Genomic DNA, 21,848 nt, shown 5'->3' on the forward strand with positions numbered 1-21,848 from the left:
TTGTAAAGTCTGTTCTCACTGGGTTTAGTTTTCCTTTATTTTACTACTTCGAGAGTCCGCTCGGTTAATGCCAGTTTCGGGTACGGTAGCAATTGCTGTTTCCCTGCGGCGCCTTGAATGGTTCCGTTCTTTAACCGATCTCTTGACGCGCCTGTTTATGCCTGTTCGTACAACGTTTCGATTTGCTATAGATTTGTTAAAAATTAAGGCAGTGGTGAAATAGAAATTGTATCCTGCATTTATACCATGTACTTTACCCGATGTGAGCCCACACCAGAGCCACTGACATTCGATTTCGGTTAGCTTTATCGTGTTCCTGCTTTGGGCGGCTCTTATCCCATGTTTTTTTTTTTTTGTTTATTTAATGTGTTTTTCTTTTATTTCATTTCTTTTATATCCTTTTTATTGGGTGTAAACCCATACCTTCTTGGTTGTTATATATTACTTTTGTCTGTTTTATATTTTAATTGTCACTTTTTTATACACTTTTTTGTTTTGTTTATCGCGTCACCCCTGGTATGGTTTGTTTTGTTAAGCTTTTTTAAATCACGCTGCGTTTGTTCGTAATGCTTCCCTGGGGGAGAGGGGGTGCTCATTGGCTCACACTAACCCGCACCTGATGGTAAGCGTCAGGGAGCCGGGATTTGGTGGGCAGAAAAAGGGTGGGATTTAATGTAAAAATGTATGTCTCAAATTTCTCGTATGGCGAATTTTGACCTGCTTTTCGTAAAATCTCTCAACTAACTAACGGCGGATGACAAAAACGAAGCAAACTAGTTGTTTGTAAGTTCTGAGCAGCTCAGAGAAACCTGGCTAATGAGGGAGAGAGAAAAAACACTGTGTTGGTGAGAGGGGAGTTTTATGTTCCTCTCTCTCTTCTAGGTCGTTCTACTGGAAAGGCTACTGTCAACGTTAACAAAACCACACGGTGGGTTTTCCTTGGTTTTTTGTTTTAAATAGATTCATAGTGTATAATGTAAATTTGTAGTGTGCCAGTACAGTTTTTTCTTCGCTTCTGTTAATTCACCACGGCTGCTACAATGCCATCTCATCGTCCCGTACTCTAGTAGTGTTGATGATTGTTTGCAAAATGGCGCCGTTCGCCATTTTCTGATTGCCGTACAGGTTTTTGTCAGACGTGTTCCTATCAGGTTCGCGAAGCTTTTACTCTCGTGTTCGGTTACCCATTTACCCTCGGCTTTAGGAATAGTTATTTATTTGCTTGTGTTTTTTTATGTTTCATGCTGTTTTTATTTGCCCTTTGCTTCTTTATTTGCTTCTTTTTATTTCTTTATTTGCCCCTTTTTATCTCATTCTCTCTGTCGGTGTTTGGGTGCCCCATTATGCAATTGGTTTTTCATTGTTGTATTCTACACTAGAATTTCACGCTTCGCTTGCTTGAACTCTCTTACACGCGCAGTAACAGTAATTTTTTAAACGCTTTTTGGCTGGAATTGCAAGTTTAAGAACCAGTTAATTAAACGTAAATGCATGATATGAGAAAGGGGATTTATAATTTAAACCGTTACTAGTAGCTCGTAGTACATAGATGCTAATGAATGCTTGCTCACATTGCTCACAGTATATGCTCACAGTTTAACGCTAGCCTAAAGTTAACCGAATTGATTAGTTAAAAACATTGCATAGTTTATAGCGTGTCGCAATTAGCTAACGTGTAATCATAAGATACGTGTAATTATTCTTTTCTAAATCCAACAAAACTCGTTTGTAATCTTCATAAATAGCGGTAGAATTTAGTTACATTAGTAAATATTATTTTTTTTTTTTCATTTCAAACGTTGATTATCGACGTCTAGTATTGCATATGGAAGGAAATAAAAAAGAAACGTTACGTAAACGAGTTAAGAACCAAACAACAGTAGAAAAAAGATCCTCTATTTGACCACACTATCGTTCTCACTATTCCAATCTCACTAAAACGACCCATTTTTCTGACTCAATTCCGCTTCCTTTTGCTAAGTATCCATCTTGTTTTGTTTTTCTTCTTTTCGCTCGCTCTCTCTCTGTTTTGTTTTGCTCTTCAGACAGTACTCTGGAATGTTTACAGACTATACAGGTTTTGCACGGAAGTAAGAGCATTAGGGGGTATTCCGTCTCTTCTCATCACTCCTATATCTCTTAGAGGGTGTAGGCGCAGAATATGTTGCGTGTGTGTGTATGTGAGAAAAGTGCGAACACCAACCCAATGTGATTAGCTTCTGTTATGTCGTCTTCCCGTGTTCATCTACTTAATGTTACATATCTTTTTTTTTCTTTTCTTGCTCTTTTTCTTTATTTTGTTTCATTAATATATCCTCTAGTCAGTATTTTTGTTTCCTTCTTGCAGTATTCTTGTCACATTTAAACTAACTTGGTTTGTTTTACTGTTTTGCTTCCATTTGCACACTGTGTTGTCTGTCTGTTTTATATCGTTTATATAGATTGTCATTTTTCGTTTACATACGCTACGAACGATTCCACCCAACCCATAATCTACTCGACCATCAATCCACATCACATCGAAATGCGTTTCATCGTCATTGCATCATCCTTCTACATTTGTGTTGCCATGTATAGTTTCCCCCTTTCTATCTGTCTGATATGATCTATTAGATCTGTCATGCAAGTGTTCTTCTTCGGTTCAATGTTTATCTTTCCGCTCAGTCCTAGTACCTAACCGTTGCTTAGTTTGCACGTTCCATTTGCCCTTTTTCTCTTCTATTCCTTTTTCTATATCTCCCTCTGACACATTGTTTCACTATGTTCCACTACTTGCTCGTACCACTAGAAGAGAATACGATTGCGCATTATTTGTTGTCTTGAAAATATCGCATTCTTTTGTGAGATTTGTGTGTGAGTTTTTTTTTTGTATTATTCTTGCTTGCTTAAGTAAGTGACTGTGTATATGTATCTGTATGTATATATATATTTTGTGAATAAATTGCTTTTTTTCCTCTTACTATTACTTCCACGAACTTCTTACTGCAAGTGGATTCCGCTGAAGATTTTATCTTCCCGAATATGCTTTCCACGTTCGTTTTCCGCCTGTGAGTCAATTTTGCAAACTCTTGCAGTACACAATAAATAGATCTCTGTTAGATTGGTTCACCGGTTACACAATTATTTTCACCACCATTCAGGCTTCGGTTGCATGTGCAATGATGCTGTAGTGTCTGTGCCCTTTTGCTGCTTTGTCTTACCAAATGTGATTGCAATGTGTTGAATAGCAAGTTGTGACGTGTTGTGTGACCTTAATTATCTCCGTTTTCTGTGTCCCTGTGCCATTGAATTGCTCTGCCGGTGCTAAACGGATACTAAACGTGCCCATCTAGCTGCTCCTGCTCCTGCGTGCCAATATCGGTATAGTGACATTATGGTAGCGTAACTTGTACTCCGGTGTTTTTCTTGCCATTTCTAAGCCCGGTGTGATGGTTCATGTATATATACTCTATCAATATTGTTATGTATTTTCTTCTTTGCTAGTAATAGTCATATAATGCGTTTCTTTTTTTTTCCTGCTGGAAATATATCGCCCACCACTCTGCGTATCTTTGCTAGTGTACTCCCTTTATTTTACCTCACATTGTTTCGCTTTATTCGATACATATATAAATATATCAGTAAAGTGCAAGATTAAAGCTCCTTTTGGTTGTTCATAAACAGGTTTCGAGAGAGAGAGAGAGAGAGAGAGAGAGAGAGAGAGAGAGAGAGAGAGAGAAAGAGGGCGTGTAGGTGTGTAAGTTTAGGCGCAAGGGAAGGTCGATTTACATTTTGTTTCGTTCTAAAATCTTGTTGAAGCAACAGAACAGTCAAGATGGCACAGTGTTTTGTTGGATTGGTTAAATAGCATTCCCTATCTCTCATCCGTCATCTGTCAGTTGTGATTATTATACGGTTAGTACTATTATTGCTACTAAAAACGAGTATGTATTCGACAATTTCTACCGACGAATCGCGAACGCGTGCACTGGATGTTGTGTTGCTTTTGGTGCAAAAATTCTCATGCTGATTGATTGTGTTGTTACTGTGGCACGTGAGTTACCAGACTGTCCCTCTTCCCATGTTCGTCTCCATGCGCAACATCCATGCGGCGTGTGAGCGAGCAATTGATCACGGGGTTTGGCATTGCTCGTACTGCTGCTGGGATGGCCAAGAGTCCCGGGGGCGAGCTAGGAGCTCGCGAGCTAATCTGCAACATCAAGAAACGCAGCACCCGCGCTCGCAGATAATTTTTTTACGTAGAATGAGAATTTATGTGCCCTATGTACCCTTTTTCCTTTTGGAACCTTCATTAGCTTGTTCGCTTCACAGTTTACCGCGCTATATTAGTGAAAAAGTGGTGTTTTCTTAGTACACACGAGACCTACACATCTGGTTTGATCCTGTCTTACGTGTTGCATTGTTCTTTAATTGGTTAATTTGTATATTTGTGTCCGCTACGCTGCCCTTTTTTGTCATCCACATCCGTGCTTTTGGTGGCACGGATGACTGACGAATGATTTCGGTGCTGCTATGCTAGTGTGTAATGGTTTTGCCTTAGTTTTTTTGTTGTGGCTTGTTATCTAAAAACCCAATCCCTTTACGATAAGAGAGATTCATGTGTGGTGTGTGTTTTGTTTTCTTTTGCTACTCCCCGTATTATGTTTATGCGGAAATGCTGAGTAAATAGGGCATTTAAACACTTGACCGCATGGGTCAATTAAAACATGATCTGTGCACACAGCCAAATGGAGCATTTTACTTGGTTGTTTGCTTGCTAGTTAATGTTACTGTTGTTGTTTTACTACCATTTTCAACAAAAAAAATATAACGTGTTTGCATCAATCTAATGTAGTATGCAACACAAAAGCAATCCGCTAGATTGCTACAACATGTGCAAAGGATGCAAAAATTGAAATGACTTTTTGAAATTGTAGTTGCTTTCGTACCTAGATAGAATAATGTAACTTGCAAGGATCTGATCCGTCCCTCTTTTTTATTATGAGCCCGTTTGCGCACGCATATCATATTTATACGCTTATATAGTATAAAAGTGTGTAGATTTTAACAAGGTGCAGATGTTTTAAGGTGTACACCAACCGGAATCGTTCCAGCCCGCGTTCGTGGGTTGATCGCACCACCACCCAAAGCTAGCGAGTGGTACTGCTGCAACCGAAACGCCGCCCGCAACGAATTGGGTTGGGTCACGGTAATGAGTGTAAAAGTGGTATTAGTAGATAAAAGTGTCCTTTTTTTTCTTTTCTTTTGGCAATTAGATTCCCCCGTCTTCAAAGGCCGGTACAGATGGATCGTAACGTACGCGACAAATCCTCGGTGCCTTCCTTATTTACTAGCTACACATGTACAGGGACAATAATACGACAGTATCCGATTAGGTCTTATAAACGATTTGAAGTACGAGTTTCCGCTAGCAAAAACAAATCACTTATTTAGGGGCAAGAATACATTCTTTCTTTTTTTTTGAAACATAATCCGCTTTGTAGGGCTTGTGTTTTTTTTGTTGTTGTTGTTTTCACTGGCTTAAGTCGTATTGCAAGCCATGCTCGCGGTGCCTATTTATCGCTTACTAACAACATAACAGGAAAAAATTCCCACGCGCGACGGGAAGACGATAGAGATTTGGGTGTGAGAGAGCGTATGGCAATTGAAACTTTTGCACAAAATATCCCCATTGTTGGTTTTTGTTTGCTACCAATACTAGCGGCGAATTGTGATGGAGTGGTAGAAAATACTGGCAAACATTAACTCAAATGCAACAACTCCACCCGCGATACATAAAAAAAAAAAACGTGACTCTACTACTTAGAACATAACAATCTCTTTGGATGAGCGCGAAATAACAACAGATAATGGGGTAACATTAAAATAATTAAAACAAATTAAAACATTCTAACAAATTTAAAAAAAAAACCCCATACACACAACATAATGGCAAGCTTGAGCATCTGCCACCAACGGGGGTTGCTGGATTTCCGCGCAACTTAGACGTACTGCACAAACTCCGGGTTGAGATACGAGAAGCCGTTGAACTCCGTCTGGTCCAGATTCATCATGAACAGCTTATCGGTCGGTGTCAGATCTGTCTTCTCGGACGTAAACTGGCGATCGAAGTTCGACACATCCTTACGATGTTTCTGGATAACAGAGAACAGAATTGTTAGAACAACAGTCTTCATCAGTGGTTTTTGTTAGTTAGTTTACTTACAATCTTTGGCTTGAACGGTGGTTGCACCTCGCGATTTTCAATCTTCTCCCAATCGATCCGACGGAAGAATGCATGCGCACGAACGTCCTCTTCACCACGTGCACCACAGCCCAAGCGTTTCTGTGGGTTCTTGGTGAGTAGCTGTAAAACGCAAACATTAAGCAAAATCGTTAGTGAAATTGTTATTACAAAAGTTTATTTTATATCCGCTTTTGATATAGGCCGCAGGTATTAAAAGTAACAGTTTGATTTATAATTGCATACTTTCAGGCGTATACTAAACATAAACGTAAACAGAACGTCCTCGAGAAGCAGCAATATTGTTATACTCCCATAACGGTTTGATTTTCTCGTCTTAACTGCTCGTGAATTCCGAACGACTTGCTGCAGGATACGACACGGACATAATTAACCATACTTTTCAACCAAACTTACCCCCTTGCAAACATCTTTGGCCTCCTTGCTCAAGCTCTTCGGGTACGAAACGTTATGATCCGTGATGGCCGCAAACAGTTCCTCCTCATCCTCACCGTCGAACGGTGGCTGACCGACGAGCATCTCGTACAGCAGCACTCCGTAGGCCCACCAGTCAACCGATTTGCCGTACGGTTGGTACAGAATGATCTAAAGCCACCATTACACCCGGGGCACGTGACGCAAAACGAAACATTAAACACAAAACTCCCCGGCATTTGCAGATATAATTAGCGGCTAACGTTGCGACCTACCTCCGGCGCGATGTAGTCCGGTGTGCCGCAGAACGTTTTCGTCGTCTTATCGCCCATGATGCCCTCCTTGCACATGCCGAAATCCGCAATCTTAATGTGGCCGTCCATGTCCAGCAGCACGTTATCCAGCTTCAGATCGCGATACACGATGCCGCGTGCGTGCAAATAGAACAATCCGATGGCAATCTCCGATGCGTAGAACCTGTGCGTGTTAAGGTGAGTCAAGTGCGTAAGAGGATGTTTTTGGTAAAGGGAAGAGTGTAGCAATGAAGGAAAGACCTGGCTGCGAACGGAAAGTAAACCGACGCTAATACAACCTCGCTCAATTAACCGCTGGGCGAATCGATCGCCCATCCGTTTTTGCGTCCGGAGAAACCGGTGACCTCCTTCTAACGGCTTGCTTTTCGGGAGCAGCAGGCGTAACCCCAGTGACGGAATGCGATAACTGAATTACCGAAACGGTAATTAGTCGCTACACAAAAAAATACTTTTGCTTCCCAATTTCACTCGCACGTGCACGACCGAACCAGCCGCGATTAACGCTCATTTGGGTATCGCATTCTTCTGCGTCATTGCTGACTAACGATGCCGGTAATAATATCATTTCCTCACGAAAATATCGCCCGGTACAGGTGGCAGGAATGAGCATAAGAACTTACACAGCAACTGGCTCCTTGAACTTGCCGCACTGCTGAATCTGGAACATGAGATCACCCCCGTTGACGTATTCCATGACGAAGTACAAACGATCCTGAGAAGAAGGAAAAAAATATTAATTGTAATGGAGGAACTTAATAATGGGCAGTTAGGTGCTAGGTGGTCAATTATTGCATACATTTAGGCACTTTGGCTTACCATGGTTTGGAAACAGGAATGTAACTGCACCAAGAATGGTGGCTTACTCGACAGTGCCAGCACGCGCTTCTCCACCATCGTGCACTCGACGTCATCGTCCTGGATGATGATGTCCTTTTTCAGTATCTTGATCGCGTACAGCTCATCCGTACCCTTGCGCTCGGCCAGCATCACCTTACCGAACGAACCTTTGCCGAGTACCATCAGGAAGTTGAAGTCGGTCGCCCGAATGACGTCCTTCTTCGTCATGTTATGCGGTACATCCTTATCACCCATCATCGGAATCTTCTTCGTGATGGATGTTTTCTGTGGAGCATAAGTGGAGACAACAATCAGCACACTCCCGCGCTAGATGCACCACCGCCACCAACTCTCTTACCCTCATTTGGCTCTTGAGCTGCACGAGATCGGCACCCTCTTCCGGCACTGGTACGTTGTAGTACTCGCCTTCCTCCTGCGTGAGCAGCTTGAACCATCCATCGACCGGGTTCTTGAGGATCTCCGAGATGCCAAACGAAAGCGAACCCATGAAATCGTTCCGCGAGGTACGATCCCAATCCCACACCTCGATCAGCAGCCGACGATCCTTATCTTCCGGCTTGAGATCACTGTTCCGAACCACAAACCGACATGTCAGAGACAATTGTTCCGAACCGGTACCGCCATCATCATACTCACAATGTAAGCGTTTCGTTCCACACCGGGTTCAGCGAGGCGCGAATGGTTTTGGTTTTCTTCTTCACATTGTCCGCGTCCGGGATCAGTTTGATCTTGACGTACGGATCGCTGGAACCGTTGGGATCCATCGGAATGAGGTTACGGCCCTGTTTCACTGGAAACGAAAGACAAAAAGGGATAACGAACAATTGAATTAAACCGAAAGGGTGTTTGAGTGTTTAAAGTACGGTGGGAGCTGTTTTAAATTGTGTATTATGAACCCTCGTGGTCACATGCTAGATTGATATTTAATATTAATGTTTCATCAAAATAATTTATGGCACAAGAAAACATATCCAAATTTATCCAATTTATTGTTGTTTACATGAAAACATCTAAAAATTTATTACATGAAAAAACTTATGTACTTAAGTAATTGTAGTTCATTTCGTTGAATTCATAATTTAGTTAATTGATATCGCCTAAAATGTATTACATGTTTGCTTGTATAAGTGTACTAGTTAATCTCATTAATTAGTAATTAATATGTTGAAAACTAACGCAGGTCGGCCTAAACTGTTCCCCAATTTGAACATTTGGTCCAAGCACTCTTTTAGCGCCTACATGTATGCAACTAATCACATAAACTCTCGAAAAGTTACTAATTTAGGTTTTTTTTCTGTCATTCGCAAATGTATTTTAAACAATGATGATTAAAATAATCCTCCGAAAGTTGAGCAATAAAAGCATATTTTACGGCTTACTGGTGTTAAATTGCATCCCAAAACGGCCTTGGGGATTGTGTAAGCCTTGTGGACGACAACCACAGGCATATGGGCAGCATCCTACCCATGCCAACCCAGTTATTGTTTCAAGCTATTCATTAGCGTGCTCATGGAGATGGTTCATCGTTTCATCTTTTGCCATTGTGCCCATGATTAAAGCTCACCCTGCCCTACATTACCAGCACCGGCGAACCGGTACGTAACGGCGTATATGTGTGTGTGTGAGTGTGTGTAAAAAGCGATGTTTGTTTCGTGTCTCCGAAACGACGTTCTAATGATGCAACATTATGCTTGCCGTAGTTATTGCTCAACCTCAACTGTTTCGGCCCGAAAGCCCCGCTGGTGTCGTTGTTTTTTTTCTTTTCTCTCCTTTTTGCATGAATATTTCGACTTTTTTTTCCCAGCACAAAAATACACCAACCAGTGGTGACGAGCTGGTTGGTAGGATCTTTTTCTTTTTCTCTTCAACAGATGGAGTTGAGCATCTCTTGCAGGCATACACGTAGGCCCAGCAGTACCATACAATCAGTCGTTCCATACACTTCAAAACCTTTCCCTTAGGCACGAAGAATAATACACACAAAAAAAAAACAAACAGAGAACCATTTTTGTCGCTGGCATAATGTTTCTCTCTATCGTGGTTGCTTTGTTTCGTTGTATCAGTCCGCCTCGTTGCAGGCTCCACTGTAATCATAATTGAAAACGACGTGCAAGAGCTTTTCGGTGTTACATGGCTCACAGTGCTTTTATTTCACTGTGCAGCGCATGCCTTCTACACGCACACACACACGGCCATTTCGAAAGCTGTTCGGTGCTGCAATCAACAGTTGATACGATTGCTGGGGATTATTTCGTACCGCTGTGTTAAAGCACACTGTGAACAAATTTCAAGCGAACGAAGCAACCCAGGTTTCAAATCTATCAAGTACTGGGCGTCTCCATCACAGTACGAACGGTGGAAAAAGGATTATAAACATTAAATTTCATTTCCATTTAAACATTTCAATTTAAATAACCAAAACCTTTAAAGCATTTTTTTTGGTATGAATTATGACAAAAAAAATCGTTTATATTCATTATACAAAAAAAAAAACACGTTGCACCGTTGTCGTGAGAGAACTAAAATATTGTATCCAAAATAACTTTCCATCCAAGTGGACTTCCACTACAACGAACTGAACGATGGGACGTCCTTAAAAAGGATCACCATCCTCATTGTCCTCGAAACGGAATCACACCACAAGTGCTCGGCGAGGGCCACGTTCAAGCAGATTCGGATGCAAATCAACGGCAACCGGCACGACACACCTGAGCTGTGAGATCGGCTAACAAAAGTGGATGCTCTACCAGCAAACAGAAACCGTGATAAGAACAATTTACGAAATGCGCCCTAGCCCAGCGAAACAAACGCCCCGAATAAAGAATAGAGCCGTACCTGGTACCGTGGTGTGGGGGGGGGTCGGTATGAATTTGTCCGATCATTTTATCAGCCTCTTCAAAAAGGCGTCTCCGCAGCGCCTTCGGCAGATAGCATCAGTTTCTTAACCACAAACCGTGTGCTGCTGGTTCAAATAGGGTACCAAAACAACGGCAAGAACCCAACACAACCCCAGGTAAGGATGTGTCTCCGTTAACGGTTGGTTGCGCTCCCGTTTTTATTCCTCCCGTCCGTGAAGTGAGATCTTTATGCGGTTTTGTCCGGCTCGTTGTTATCGCGTGATGATTTGTACTGCGGTGTAATTTAGGTGCCGAGGTGTTGAGCCGTCCAACTAACCGTACACTATTGTGTTGTCGCTGGTTTCGTTCTTTTCTCCTTATTTGTGTGTGGTTGTACCGTAAGGCGGTCATAAAAAAGAATACACATTTTTCTGCTGTGTTTTCTTTCCCGCACGGTGGATGGGTTTTTTTTACATCCCTCCCCAGTCACTCGTGGGCTTGATTCACAAAAGGTGTCGGAGCGGTGCAGTCATGAAAATAAATGTGAGCCTTGGGATGAGCGTACTGGCAGGCATTGCGCCAGGTGAAAGTTGAAACGGGCATAATGTGGTGTTAGTTTGTCTTGCCAACACCAACAAACACTAGACAATAACAATTGCGTACGGCGAGAACAACATAACCAGATACCATGAACAGATCAGGTATCAGTAATGGTGTATAACCATATGTCAGACAACAGGAAAACTATCAGACGTTGAGTCAAAAATCCTTTTTTATATTTTCCTGAAAATGGCCAGGACGTTGTTTTATCGAAATTCATATTCATAAATAAAATATTAGGTATATTTCAAGAAATACAGATGAAGTGGAATTTAATAGAAACTTTTACTAACAGTTCAATGTACATTAAACATATGTTTGTACTTGTTACGTATCGACGTAAATAAAAAAATAATTAAGTTGCTTTCTTATTGCGGAATCATGGAATAACGACACGATTATTTGCCCTTCCTCCTATGGCTGTTAAACTCCTTCGAATGATAATCCGCCATCCCGAATCCTGGCTCGTTGACCTCAACCAATCCGTCACAGGAATTCAAACCACCGCTGTAAACACCGGTGTGTTTACATTATTTCCTAACTGTCGTTAGTGCTGTCAATTCTGTATGTAATAGTAGTAATGAAGTAATAACTAATGTAATATATACAAAGCAAGAAATCAACTTTATAACTGACAAGTGTAAACGAATTTACTTCTGGATTAAACATACACGTAAATTCGAGGTTCGCAGATTATAGCGCACACGAATTTTAACATAACTGTTCTTTGTATATAGTTCCAATACTGTAAGGGAAGGACAAAACTGATAAAACCCTTCTACCCTCGAGAGGAAGATGATCAGAAGGGTTTTTGGTCCCGTATGTGTGGAAGACCCATTGAGGAGCCTCTACATCCACCAGATGTAAGAACGATGAACTCAGTGGCGCAAAGTGGCTTAAAATCCTCAGGCTCCGGTGGGTTGGTCACGTCATGAGAATGACACCGGACGACCCAGCCCCAGTAAAATCCTTTTAGATGGATCCACAAAGGCGATGGACAGAGAAGGCGTGGATGGCTCAAATAGAGATGGAGTGATGGCATTGATGTATCCGCCTTAAAGGACGATTGACTGTGGCACATAAGGCCTCTCGACCGTGCGCGGCTTAGAAGATTTCAGCACCACTTCTAGCATGTAATAAATAAGCAAGTATTTGGTTTGTATGTGAAATGTGTTATTTGAAAATTATTCTTTATTTGTGTACATTTCTGAAAAGTGTCACTTAAATGTCCATACTTCGACCATTGTTATGCATGTTTGTTTTGTTTAGTTTACTTTTAGCAACTGAATGATGATGATAGTTTCAGAAAAATCATTTTATTCAACAACATCGATTGATTTTATATAATCTAACTTAAATTGAAAATAATTACAAAAAATTATATTTTAAAGTACATCGCAATAACATTTTTGAAGCATTTATGTATATTTTTTTGGAATTATGTAATTGCATATTAATATTACGACTTTTCTACGTATTTTCTTCTTGGTTTATTTTAAACGAAACACTTTTTAGACCTTAATACTTTTAGATTTATATGAAAGCAAGGTTACATTTACGCTCTTTCAAAGGCATTAGAAAAGAGCTTCCCTTTTTACATCCGTTGACAAATGTGTTCAATTCAATTTCCCTGATCGACTCATTCTGCGCTAATACGCTCTGCTAGCTTTTGCAAATCCCTCCACAAATACACATCCATTCCGGTGTCCTGTTTGTATCACTTTAAATTATCGTATTACATTTGATGCACTATCAATCACACTGACCCGTCCATCGCAGGGACCATCAGGGTATCGGATGGCAAATAACAGCTATCCCAACAGCAAAAGAAAAAGGTCCTCCACTTGATGGCTGGCAGCATTCATCGCTTTCCCGTAGTCCGTGAGTTAAATCGATTCGATAACACGAAACTTGTTCCCCCGGATCGAATTAATCCTTTCAGCAATTGAAACAGAACCACCATTGAAACTGAACCGCATCCGGATGTTGGATCGTTCGGTTCGTACCTTGTTTTAAAAGGGATTCTGAATTATGGCGTTCTCCTTTCTCACGTTACTTTAGCATTTTCAGCGCACGAAAGAAAATCCTTTCGTACCTTTTCTTTTTCATTTTGCTCCGCTGTTTTCACCGTACTGAAAGAACCCGTGTGATCCGATGCTGCACGGAGGAGCAACACTTGAATTGCTTCTGCTTCCGGCACGTTAAAATTGTTATCCAGCTTGAAGTTGATGTTTCTTCAAACCACATCGCTTCCCGCATCGCTTTCGCCGCGTTGCTACCCAACTGGCGTTACGCACTCAGCATACCATTAACCGTTTCAGCTATGTTTATTTTCTTCAAACGACCTTTTGTTTGCCCCGTTCGTTCTATGGCATATTCAAATACATAAAACACACACACATACACACACACAAGTACTGGGTAAAAGGTGAGGCTTATTTTCCACGCATCAGTTCCCCGCCTCGATCGAGCTGCTCGTTGTTTTCTAATACCCCCGCCCATAAAAAGGTTGTTATGGGTGATGTACGTAAATTTTGGCATAATAAATATACAACCTCGTTTCAGTAAGTGGAGTGGTGTGGATACGATTCGAATAAAGAAAAAAAAATGGGATCGTTCCTTGCCAGACAGAACAATTTTCTTAGAAGGCAAGGTAATTCTAGAAAGCACTTCTGATTGAAAATATGTTAACTGTATTTCTTGTCGTCTGAGAGCTATCCATATCCATAAGACTAAAAATCCTTCCATTAGATCGGGGTGGATTTTATTCGGTTTTCAATTGAGCGCATGAAAAAGGTAAAAAAACACAAAACTCCATTTTATGGAGCTTAAAGATACCGACCTGGTCGGAAGGGGATCTGCTCGGCTAGATTGGAAGAGATTGGTCAGAGGGCCTGTACATTGCTGAATTCTTAAACAAACCATTTCTTGTTACTGCAATCGAGGTTTGATAAAATCCACAAAAAGTCGTCGATTGCTTCAAAAACAACAAAGCCCCATGTACCAAGAGAAAGTAGAAATTCATCAAATTAGTACTGAAGTAAATAAACATATTACTGAGTTCATATGAATAGAAACCAGATGTGATTGGAGTCTTGGCATAATGAAACCAGGATTGTTGCACTGTTCAATATTATCTGCAGTATATGACGAACAATACTACAAGATTAACTTGTCCCGATCGTAGACGAGATAGTTGGATGCACAGGTAGGATTCTGAAATGGGATTATAACCACTGATCAGATCTTCAGCCTGTGATGGCGAAGATGGTGGAGGAAACATACGGATTAGAAATGAGAATAATCACTCTTTCCAACGATTTGAATCAGACTCAAAGAGTGGGTTTAAAGATTTGTAACCTTTACTCACTCTTTTGAGGTTCATTAAAAAGTATTACACAACATTAATGTTTTTTTCCACTCTTTTGCGTTTATACTCACTCTCACTCTCTATGTGCCGACTATAAACTCACCCAGAAGTAAGTAAAACTGTTGTATCACTATTTAGATTATAATCACTCGATAAGAGTGAGTAAACCAGTTTTATCACTCCTTTTGGATTGAAATAATTCTGTAGGTGTGATTAATTATTCTTTACAAATTTTTAACATATAATTTGTTTGATTTTCAAGATATTTTTTGTACATTTATTTTTCCCCTGGCTTTGCCATTCAAATCTATCAAAATTGTTTATTGCAAATGAAAAATATAATTCCATTCAAACTGTTTTTTTTTACCAAGGACTGTTAATATTAATGAAAAATGGTTTATTTTTACAAGTTTCCAATTTCTTTATTATAAATCATTTTAAATAAAAAGGCGTAAAATTCGAAGAAAGTGACAAAACACGTTTGCTCACTCATCATCAGTGTTTACAATTAAAAAAAGTGATAATACTCTTTTACTCACTCTTATAGAGTGATAGTCTGAAGAGTGATAAAACAGTTTTACTCACTCTTACAGAGTGATTATAATCCAAAGAGTGATAAAACAGTTTTACTCACTCCTGGGTGAGTTTCTAGTCGGCACAGAGAGTGAGAGTGAGTATAAACGCAAAAGAGTGGTCAAAGGAGTCATAAAAACTCTTCGTGCTGATTTATACTCATTCACTCTCTCGAAGGTTTCAACTCACTCATTCACTCTAACTCAGCGCGCACATCTCTAATACGGATGAATAGTCAGGTTAATGCTATGAGACGTAACGTGAGCTCATTAGGAATCCTGGTTAAGCTTATGAGCAGACTTATGACAATTAAACTGCCCAACGTCAAATGTCAAATGATGTGATACGCCATGTGGATGTAAATCTCTCAGGACCCTTCCCTATTACCAATAGCCTGCACCAGGCAGATAAATAATAGCCTTTGAAGCCGTCCTAAAATTCCTCTACCTTGACTTGATCAGGTTAACTTCTAATGCTGAAAATCAACACAATAGTACTGTCTAATAATCCGGTCAATTTGTAGCTTAAGTAAACATGTGAGATATGAACCTTTTCTAAAGTGGACAACAACCAACTACTGCGGTGAGTAGTCATGTACATTAGAATGATACCGAACCGCCTCTTATCATCACCTTTGCTAAGTAATTAGTATAACGATCTATAAACCAAGGCGACTTACCTTCAATGTTGAGCTTGCCAGCCGAGTACGTGATCGTGAGCTGTATACGCCCTCGGCGCTCGGTATGATCACATCCGCAGAGGTTCGGTACGCTTTCCTCGCACCGTTTGTGTACGTTCATATCACATGCTGCGCCGTAAAGCACGTCGACCAATCAACCCCATGTCCGACCCGACGAGATGAACAGCCGATGCAAACGAGTAAAAGAAAGGCAATTAGCAATGTGATCCTGATGCTGGGCTTCCATTTTGAAGAGCATGAACGAAATGAGTAAATGTCGGTTTAATCTAATTGAATTATTATTTTGTTTTATTTCTTTTGGTAGCATTTTTTTTTGTTTAACGAATTAATTTTAAGACAGATCAATTTTAGATGACATTTTTTGTTTTTTTTTTCTAAACAGAAAGATGTAGACAGTGAAGTTTGAAACACAGAGAAAATAGCAGAAAGTAGACGGTGACAGAAGTGATACACGTGATACAATTGTGAAAGTTCTGTTTAAAATAGTTGTGTGTTTGTGTGTGTGTTTGGTTTTAATAAGCTTCTTAATGAAACCTAATTTATCGATTTAATGTTTCACAAATAGTAACACAAAAGGAGAGATCAACATAAAACACTGTTAAAGTTATAAAAACAAACTTAGCATTGTTCTTGATGGTGACATTTAGTACAACTGTTTAGTATTCGTTTCATGAAGCTTTAGTGTCCGTAGCAGTTATTGGTTTGAGAGCCGCTAGTTAACATCCGGTGGGGTGTATCCCGAACTACGGTGTTGTTAGTTATGTTTGGTAATACCTTTATGTGTGTTTTAGTATAGAAGAAGCTTTTAACATCTATCGTAAGGGAAGTGCATGGGATTAGTAGTAAACAAAAGAACAGCTATATCCATACGTGCGCCCACAAGGGTGAGATAGAGAAGGATCTATTTGTATTTCTGCCACAGGAAAGTAACATAGGTGATAGAGAAGACACTTATTGGAAAACGAGCAGGAACCGGTGGAGTTAGTTTGTTGAAGTTAATGCGCTTTTGGGGATACGAATTGTGTTGCACCAGGAGACGACTAACAAACACATATCGTGTAAGATTTAATTTAATTCGATAAAGTAGATTGGGAGGGAGGAGTGCTAGACACTAGGAGGAGCTAGGAAATTGTGCAAGAGTTTATGGCGTAAAGAGACGGTATGTATAGCGATAGATTATTACAGGACGAGCTAAAAGTATTTGTTGCATGGCAATTTACGACCCAATCACACACTCACGCAGGCACGCATTCACGAGCAAGTCCATCCAAAATCCCAAACTCCATCCCCTTGAGTAATGTGGGATACATATACATAAAGTGCTTTTGTATGACAAATTGCATAACTTTAGGCGTTTTTTTTTAATTTTCATTGACGACGCTCTATTAACTCTAATAAAGTTATGTAAATTTAATTCGTTTAAATAATGCTGATCGAACTAGTTCATCATACGCTAAACCGTACCCATAAACACATCATCATCTTCGGGATCTGCTGCTGAACTGTGCAATCATCCACCAGCTGTATGTTAAGACAGTTGTGTTGTTTTACAACCGAGATACTGCTACCGTTCTAAAGCACGGGACACAAAAAATGCATCCCACGTCGGGTGGTTCCAATCGAATGAAAATCCATCAACCGGTAATGCACCGCAGGGTACGATAAAGTTCACCCAAAACCTTCGCTTGCAAAAAAAAAAAAAGCAAATGCAACCAACCCAGAACTCAAGCGTTCGTCGCTCTTTTTCCATCTGTTTTACGCTTCTGGTGGAACTTATCGCTTTAAAAGTACGTATTTTTACGACCCCAAACTCCAGTGACTTCACACGTGCGAGCTATGAAACATCGCCTTTTGTCTTCTGCGCTCTTCGCCGGCACAAAACGCGGTGGTAATTTAAGTAGCATGAGTACCAAAAACAGCAACTAAGAAAAAACGAGACCCGCAGTCGTAAAAAACGAAGGTGAGCTTGTTCTCGGGGACCGAGCGCACCGTTTCTGGGTGGCTGCTACCGGGCACTTCCGTTTAATGCCATCCAAGAACCGTTATACCGCTCGCGACCGAAGCATGCTGAACAGGATGACACGGGGGAGCGAGCAAAAAATAAACACTGCTCTTAGCCCGAGCTTTGAGTTTCAATTTCAGTCTCCACACCGCTGCATTTTTTTTTCTTTTGCGTTGTTTTGGCGGGAGTCATCATCTTCACGGGCGAGAAGTCCAAAGTGGCCTACCATTACTGGAAAATTTAATTATCTTACACCGCCGGTCGTTTCCTTCCGCACCCCGCACCCCCGGCCATATTTTAGTGCGGAAAGGAAATTCCGGGGCAAGGAGTCTGCTCGACAAGCTCGAATGCCTTTGCCTTTGCCAAGCCTCGTACCTAAATGAGATGAAACATTTACACACACGAGAGAGAGAGAGGGGAGAAGAAAAAGAAAATATATCCTGTGTGTAAAAGTCCCAATTTGCAAGAAAGTGTTCATTTAGTGAAAAGAACTGCTGCCACTGGGCCGGCCACTTCCAACTTCCAATGTCTTGATGGTGATAGTAACGCTAACGTTTTGGGCTACAAATTTTACCCCATTTCTCGCTTCTTTTTTGGTGGTGGCGCAAGCTTCTTTCACAAGGTTTCATTTTTGGCACAACACCGGAAACTGTCACGAACGAAACGACAGCTAGTTGAGGGGAAACTTTACAAGCACAGATGTGAGAACGTACAGCAAAAGAAACACGTTCCTCCGATAAGGAAAGTTTCGGAGAAAGAGTCATTCCCGGGTCTGTAAAATATCCTTTGAAAAATGGACCACCGGTACTCGATATCATGACAATAAGTGTCACATTTCATGCGGGAAAAGCACGAAAGAGAATTGAACATGATATTACAATGCCTCTTTAACGTTCTCTTGGTCATAGCTAAATATTTTACTGTGAACAATGCAATGCTTTTTCGGACAAAACATCATGCATTTATGTGTTTAATGCAATAAAAATTGCATTGAAAACCTGTTTAAAGTACAGGCAGTCCCCGAGGTTCCTCTTATACGCGGATTCGGAGATACCCGGTTTTTGGAAATTTGACAGATGAGCTAGTTCATAGCACAAAATCTAAACAAAAGGAGGAAAATTGGTCGAAAATACCTTTATTTTGTTACATAAAACATTTCTTTCTAACTTATTTTAATGTATTCTTTCTTAAAATCGCCTGATTTGGTGAAAAAATTAAGTCAAGAGAAGGAAGTAAACTCTGTTACTTTGAAGTATAAACGAAATTGCACCAGGATTCGACTTACGCGGAAATTCGAGTTACGCGAATTTTTCCCGAATTATGGCAGTCCGCTATAATAGCGTATCTCGGAGACTGCCTGTATTTCATTTGCCTAAAGCATTATAAACCTTGCGAATTGCATACCTTTGGGCGTTTTGCAACAGTCGCACCATAACGCACTAATTTTGTGCTATAAAATTATGGCCTTCGTCACAGCCTACTGTGCACCGGACCAAAGGACACGAAAAACACGAACAAAAGCAATATTATCATCTCATTACCCAAAAGGTCGAACAGAGGAAGCAAAAAATCAACCACCCTTCGGCACGCTTCCATCTCAAATTGGTTGATAATGTGTTTGTCCTTCGTGTTATAACTTTAAGCGTGTCCTAAAATGGGGGAAAGAAATTATTTTTCTTGCCCCTCATTTCGCTACCATTGGCATTCGAAAACTAATGACTTTCAATTGAACTTTTGGGGATGGATTTTCTCGCCTTCTTAGCATCTTTCTCTTTCGATTTCGATTCAGTATTTTTTCCTTTTTTTACTTGTTTCGTACATTTCCCTCGCTAGTGAACGAGGACATAAAGAAGCGTTAGCAGCTATCCTTCATCTCAAGGTGCGCCTAATCCGCTCTCGAATGCCATCGCACCGTTTGGAATCCCGGGAAGCGCAGTTCGCTATTATCGTTGGCATTTTAACGACTTGGCGTCAACTCGGATGGATTTTCCGTTTAGTTTTCCCGCCTTCAATCCCACCTCCAAAGTGCTGCTTACTCCGGGATCCTTTTTCCGTACGATCGAGCAGCATGTACTGGTCCTGCCTGCCGGGCAACGAACTGTGCAATGAAATGTAATCACAGTGATTACAGTGTTGCACTGCACGAAACGGACCAAAGAATGGAAGACAACCCTAAAAAAAAAAGGAAAATCCAACTGCATCTGAACCGAGGTCGGTGGGCAACGTGCGCTGCGTTGTGTAAATTTGCCGGAAGTACCTACGATAAGGATTGCTCTCCTACCGTGCAGAAGCCCCGGAAATCCTTCTTCACGGGCAGAAAATAATCCCGCCCAATGGTTCCGGTTTGGGGATTGGGAGGAATTTTGCACGCCAAATGAGAGAAAATAAGAGCGACCAAAGGAAGGAAGAAGCACACACAGCATGTAAGAAAGCAACACACAAAAAAAAACAACAAACAAACCCTGCCCGCGACCCATTGTGAGAATCAACGAGTCCAATTATTACCATCGTTATGGCAAAAGTTACGGCATTTCGATTCCCAGTTTCGGGCGGAATGGCTCGAAGCGTTTGTGTTACTTCGTGCCATTTGCCGTGCTGCGTGTGCACTTTGGTACGTGTGTTGCCGTTTTGTGGTGCACAAAATGCCTCTCCTGTGGGCAGGTAATGGTTTGCTGTTAGGCGAATGGTACGCTCTCCGAATGCGCTTCGGTACACGCTTCCCTAAACCGCCACGGCAAGATCAAGACATTCGCAAAATTGGAGCACGTATGCGGTTTGAATTTACAAGCGACACACTTTTTTTTTTGGGAGGTGGAAAATAAAAGATGATAATGCCATGCTGTTTGCGTTCAGTGTGGCACAGTGTTGCACACAGCGAGCGCCGGAGCAATTTATTGCTTTTAAAAATGATAAATAATATTTCCTCTGTCCAATCGTCATCAAGTCTCCAAAAAGGATATCAAAATCCTCACGTTTTATAAAGGATTTGCTCCAGGGAAAATTTTCTCTACAGCAGCACCCATTTTGTCCAACACTGTATCTGACATTTGAGATGCATGCCCCCAAAAACACACAATGCATAGCCTCAGTGTGCGATAAAATGCCAAATACGATACGCCATTACAGCATTTTCCTAAGCTTTTTCATCTCCCCGCCAGCCATGGAGCACCGATCCGGTATGTAAATTTCCGTTACTCTTGTGAAAACATCGCAACACAAACACGCTAGTGGTAGAAATGTCCCGACTCGAAAGCAAATGCTTCCACATAAAAGGACCCATTTTAGGGTTGCGAGATGTTTGGGCTACTGCGACCAAAATATGATTTTATCACACTTGTAAACAAGGCTACTAGAACGCCTAATTCGATGATAATGTTCCGCTCTCCGGTATTGGATAATGCTACCGACAATGCTTTGAAAAAATACCACCCAATAACGAAAGTGCCACGAACTCGCTACAGCAGCGGCCATTTTGAAACACTTGCAAAACACCCAGATAAAACCGTTCCCATCATCATCAGCAGTAGCAGCAGCAGCATTGGGATTTGTTTTTGTGATGCTATGCCATCCACATTGTGCTGTAAAAGTTTTGTGCACCACTTGAACGCATTTAAATAAACTCCCGTCGCCAGTTGTGCGTAATGGGAGTTGCTCCGTTTTATGTTCCGATCTCTTTGTTTGCGTTTGTTTTTTTTTTTTTCTTTATTTCGTTGCGCTGTGTGATATCGATAGTGGTTTGTAGTAATCGGTTTACAGCAGTTTCTTGCTAATGCTTTACTTTGTTTCTTCACCTACTTCAAACTGTTTGAGAACAAGGTTTAAAGTTGAATTTTCTCAAACAATTTTATGCTTCCCGTTATTCACTGTGCCAACGCCAGTTAGTTGGGAATGTGATATTCGGGTAGTCGGTTTATCCGTGCTGTGCGAAATAATCAG

General features: G+C 40.9%; 1 protein-coding gene across 9 annotated transcripts in view; it reads right to left on the reverse strand.

Moving 5' to 3' along the window:
* Positions 1-5,446: 5,446 nt before the first annotated feature.
* Positions 5,447-21,848, reverse strand: part of LOC128297517 (protein kinase C, brain isozyme-like) — a 71,556-nt gene continuing 55,154 nt past the window's right edge. For all 9 annotated transcript variants that reach the window (XM_053033180.1, XM_053033179.1, XM_053033178.1 and 6 more), the window contains 9 exons: positions 15,890-16,018; positions 8,467-8,620; positions 8,168-8,396; positions 7,789-8,094; positions 7,593-7,684; positions 6,934-7,135; positions 6,641-6,829; positions 6,206-6,346; positions 5,447-6,134 (listed from right to left, as the gene is read on the reverse strand). In XM_053033180.1, coding sequence (XP_052889140.1) covers positions 5,982-6,134; positions 6,206-6,346; positions 6,641-6,829; positions 6,934-7,135; positions 7,593-7,684; positions 7,789-8,094; positions 8,168-8,396; positions 8,467-8,620; positions 15,890-16,018 — 1,595 coding nt within the window. In that variant the 3' untranslated portion in view covers positions 5,447-5,981. The remainder of the gene's footprint in view (positions 6,135-6,205; positions 6,347-6,640; positions 6,830-6,933; positions 7,136-7,592; positions 7,685-7,788; positions 8,095-8,167; positions 8,397-8,466; positions 8,621-15,889; positions 16,019-21,848) is intronic.

The sequence above is a fragment of the Anopheles moucheti genome, chromosome 2, assembly GCF_943734755.1.
Source record: "Anopheles moucheti chromosome 2, idAnoMoucSN_F20_07, whole genome shotgun sequence".
Lineage (NCBI taxonomy): Eukaryota > Metazoa > Arthropoda > Insecta > Diptera > Culicidae > Anopheles > Anopheles moucheti.